Source organism: Gymnodraco acuticeps, unplaced genomic scaffold (assembly GCF_902827175.1).
Source record: "Gymnodraco acuticeps unplaced genomic scaffold, fGymAcu1.1, whole genome shotgun sequence".
Lineage (NCBI taxonomy): Eukaryota > Metazoa > Chordata > Actinopteri > Perciformes > Bathydraconidae > Gymnodraco > Gymnodraco acuticeps.
The window spans coordinates 78,505-82,576 of record NW_022992085.1 but is presented as its reverse complement, the minus strand read 5'-3'; the positions used below and the strand labels follow the sequence as shown (position 1 = coordinate 82,576).

The window sequence follows — 4,072 nt, the reverse complement described above, 5'->3', positions numbered from 1 at the left end:
TGTGTGTGTTGTGTGTGTGTGTGTTGTGTGTGTGTGTGTGTGTGTGTGTGTGTGTGTTGTGTGTGTGTGTGTGTGTGTGTGTGTGTGTGTGTGTGTGTGTGTGTGTGTGTGTGTGTGTGTGTGTGTGGTGTGTGTGTGTGTGTGGTGTGTGTGTGTGTGTGTGTGTGTGGCTGATTATCACAATCTGTAGCTTAAGTTCAGGTTTCAGCAGCGTTAAGTCTTTCAGAGTGAGCGAGAGACGAGAGGGAGAGAGTCGGCATGGCCCAGAAAAATAACTGTAAGTTGATGTTCTGATTATCTTAATATTTTATACCTGTTTCTCTCAAGTAGTTGAGTTGATTATGAACTAGAGCACTAAGAAGACAGCTAGAATATAGATGAATGGCACTACTAACATGCCTATATGACACACTTCACTGAAACAAAGAGCTTTTGTTTGTTGCAGTGTTCTCACCTTGCTTTGGTTTTATTGTGCTTTTGAGACTTAATAGCATCTAACAATGATTACCACTCTTTAAATCTTAAGATAAACAAAGCTTATAATAAATCATTTTTGATTGTGATGTTCACCTTCAAATGCCAGGCCTTATGTTCATGTGGAATCGAGTTAAATAAGAAATGAAAAGGCTTGGATTTTATATTGATTTTATTGTGTTCCTTTTCATAATGAAGTTAGGTGAGCGTAACTGAGGCTATTGTGAAATCCTGCAGGAATGTGTTATTGTAGCAAGAGGCAGATTAGTCTCACTGAGCTCCCCTTTTCTCTCTCTCTCTCTCTCTCTAAAACACAGTTCAGTTCTCCATCAGGGAATATGGACCCTCCGATGAACACGTGGTAATGTCGCTCTTTCGCGACGGGGTTATTGAGTACGTGTACCCGGCTTTCTTCAAGGCCCTGAGCCACCCAGACCATGTTGGCGTTGCTCTGAGCATCTGCATGGCCGGCTATGTGTTGGGCGGCAGCTCCTACTTCCAAGCTTTACTCTTTGGCAGTGCTTGGGCCGGCCTCCTTTATTACTGCTGCCACGAGATCTACCAAGGCTACCTGACCAGGAGGCTGAGCACAGATCTGTCCGACATTCGAGCCAACTACCTGGAAAACCCAGATAACGGTTTCTGGGTGGCAGAGGTAGACGTAGACGGCCAGCCCAAGGTGGTGGGGATGGTGGCGGTGAAGGGGGAAAGGGCAGCAGAGGAAGAGGAGAGGTTTGATGAGTGGAACGGAGGAGCGATGGGAGGAGGATCCGAGCTCGTTCAAGATGCCGGTGATGGGAGTTTCGGCGAGTTGTCCCACATGGTCGTGGTGTTCCCGTGGCGCCGCAAAAACCTCGCTTCACAGCTGACGAGGAAGGCCCTTGATTTCTGCAAAGAGCGAGGATACGGACGACTGGTTCTGGATGGCAGCTCGCCACAGACGGCCGCCATTGCCCTGTACCAAAAGTTGGTTTTGTTCAAACGTCATCCCACAGTATCACACATGCTAATCGCTGGATCTCCAAACTGGCCAGAATAAATGTGATGCGAATGGAGAAGCATATCTAATGGACTTACAACCTTGGCCCCTGATACCACAGCTTATGTACATTAAGATTATTTCAGTTCATGTATGCTTCTGGTTTCATTTAACGCATAAATCGCTCAGTTGTGTGGATATTCAATCACTCATGTATACAGCTGGCTATCATGGCAGTTTGAAAAAGATGCATTAAATGTCATGTTTTTTCCACAAAGCAGCATTAATGATCTCAGTATTTCTTCTTTCCTTGATGTATTATGTACCCCTGACAGTCCATTGCCCTCAACCATGGAAATATTGAAACAATTAATCAACTTCTCTGTCAGATTATTTCATATTTTGCAAATGGGAGAACAAAGCATCTCAATAAGGTATTTTACTAAACCAATTATTGGACATTAAACAGAACAAACTCAGTTACCGATTGTTCTCCTGTCCACTAAGGAATCTAAAAATATACGTGAGAAATGGGAAATTAAGCAAGAGAACTTTCTTTTAAGCCTCTTTGCAGGGAGAAGCTGAATCCCTCTGCCTCAGAGGAATTAATGCCAGCTGACTTCTAAGACCTCACAAGTCTTTGCTTAAAATACCAATGAAAAATGCAATAGTATCAGGACATTGGGAGGCTTACAATTCTTTGGAGCTGAAAGAGGTGTGTGTGTGTGTGTGTGTGTGTGTGTGTGTGTGTGTGTGTGTGTGTGTGTGTGTGTGTGTGTGTGTGTGTGTGTGTGTGTGTGTGTGTGTGTGTGTGTGTGTGTGGTGTGTGTGTGTGTGTGTGTGTGTGTGTGTGTGTGTGTGTGTGTGTGTGTGTGTGTGTGTGTGTGTGTGTGTGTGTGTGTGTGTGTGTGTGGCATATAGAGTTCAGTACAACGCAATGAATTCAGGTCATCATACACAAGGCAACGATTATCGACACCAAACAAAGGAGAAAAAGCTTAAGTCTGTCCATATAAGTGGTCTTATGATAGGTGTGAGGAGGGACTAGACGTAGTAGAGGTGAACGTGAAATGGGATTTACTCTTTCATGGCAAAGAAACAGACATTTTGAGCAATATAAACACAAGTGTCCTGTCAACTATACTGCCTGATTTGAGGCAGGGTATTTGCAGTGATGACAGTTTTTTGGAAGGTTTGACCCTGGAAATGAGCATTGCAAAGGCTCCTATTTAGATTTCGGTATATTGCAGAAAATAAACTTTACAAGCCAACCCACGTTCATCAGGATAATCTCCTGATTTTTTGAAGCGTAAATGCAATCTGCAGAAATTAAAAGCTAACATAATGCTATAAACAATCTGCATGAGTCTCATGCGCATCATCTCCACTGCTCACCTGAAGGCAACTCATGTTGGTGTGATGACGTTTAGTTTTCTCATAGTCACTCGTCGTTAGCATCCCCCGTTTTTGTGACAGAAGGACATTCACGAGTGGGGTATTTACGGATGTAGATTATGTCGTTGAAAATCTTTTAAGTTAGTGTTAACCAACTTATTTCAGGCTTCTACAAACACATACAAAAAAAAACATTACAAGGGACAAGTGCTTAGTCTTTAGGACTCATTACTGCACCACTCGTTTGTCAGCATAACCGTTGTGCAGCATTAGCGAAACAACAAAGATTTACAGATTACTCAACCTACATTGCCTCAGAAATCCCCCAAAAGGTGATTGGACTTTCCCAAATGTTATCAGCACCACACAGTCCCGGCTTATCAGGAAAGAGTGTGTGTGTCCGGTAAGCCTATAAGGGCAAAACATCAAGCAAGCAGTGTGTGCAGTGACAGGGTGGGCTGTAAATGAGTTTCAAGAGGGAGCACTGTATGGATGGAGCAGCTTGGCAATGAAACACACACCAACCGTCAAAAGCCTTCGGGCATCAATCATTCCTGCTGAGGCCGTCAGAAAAGAATTAGGCTGGTGGCCAGTAGGCAGGTGTTGAACTAGCCAGAGGAAGATGAGCTTTAATGCTGGCCAACCTGTTGTCATCCTCTCACAATTACCAGCCTCAAGGTAATGAGCGCTCGATTGTTATTCCTCTCATCCACATGCTTCAGATGAGCCAGTTGTCGTTGTGAGGGTATGTTGGAGGAAAAAAAGCTTTGCAAACACTCAAAGTTAGAATAGCTGCAGCTGAAGTGTCCATAACAAGTATTTACCCCCCTTCAGATATGTTTTAATGAAAAGTAAATGTAATGAGATTTTCTTTTGCACTGAAGAACAGAATAAGAGCCTTTTTATTAAAAGTGGAAACCAATTTCTCTATGCATATATATTCACTACTACTTTTCCTAGGTATTACATTAATGCAACTTTAAACTTCTACTCCACTACGTTTTGGTAGCAAATTATACTTTGTACTCCATCTGACATCTTTAGTTACTTTACAGATTCATAATTATTAGCAAATACAAAATATAAATCAATTATATAAAACAAACTGACATGCTATAGCTCAAAGATATTCAGGAGCAGTATACGAAGTAAGTTAATGTTGCTTCAAATTGACCAGTTGTGATTAATGCATTAATGCATTAATAAGCATAATCCAGTAACATA

General features: G+C 42.4%; 1 protein-coding gene across 1 annotated transcript; it reads left to right on the top strand.

Moving 5' to 3' along the window:
* Positions 1–235: 235 nt before the first annotated feature.
* On the top strand, positions 236–1,718 carry LOC117537344 (N-acetyltransferase 8). Its single transcript, XM_034202532.1, has 2 exons — positions 236–277; positions 792–1,718. Exons 1-2 carry the CDS (start codon positions 259–261, stop codon positions 1,511–1,513), a joined length of 741 nt encoding a protein of 246 aa, XP_034058423.1. The 5' UTR covers positions 236–258; the 3' UTR covers positions 1,514–1,718.
* Positions 1,719–4,072: the final 2,354 nt, after the last annotated feature.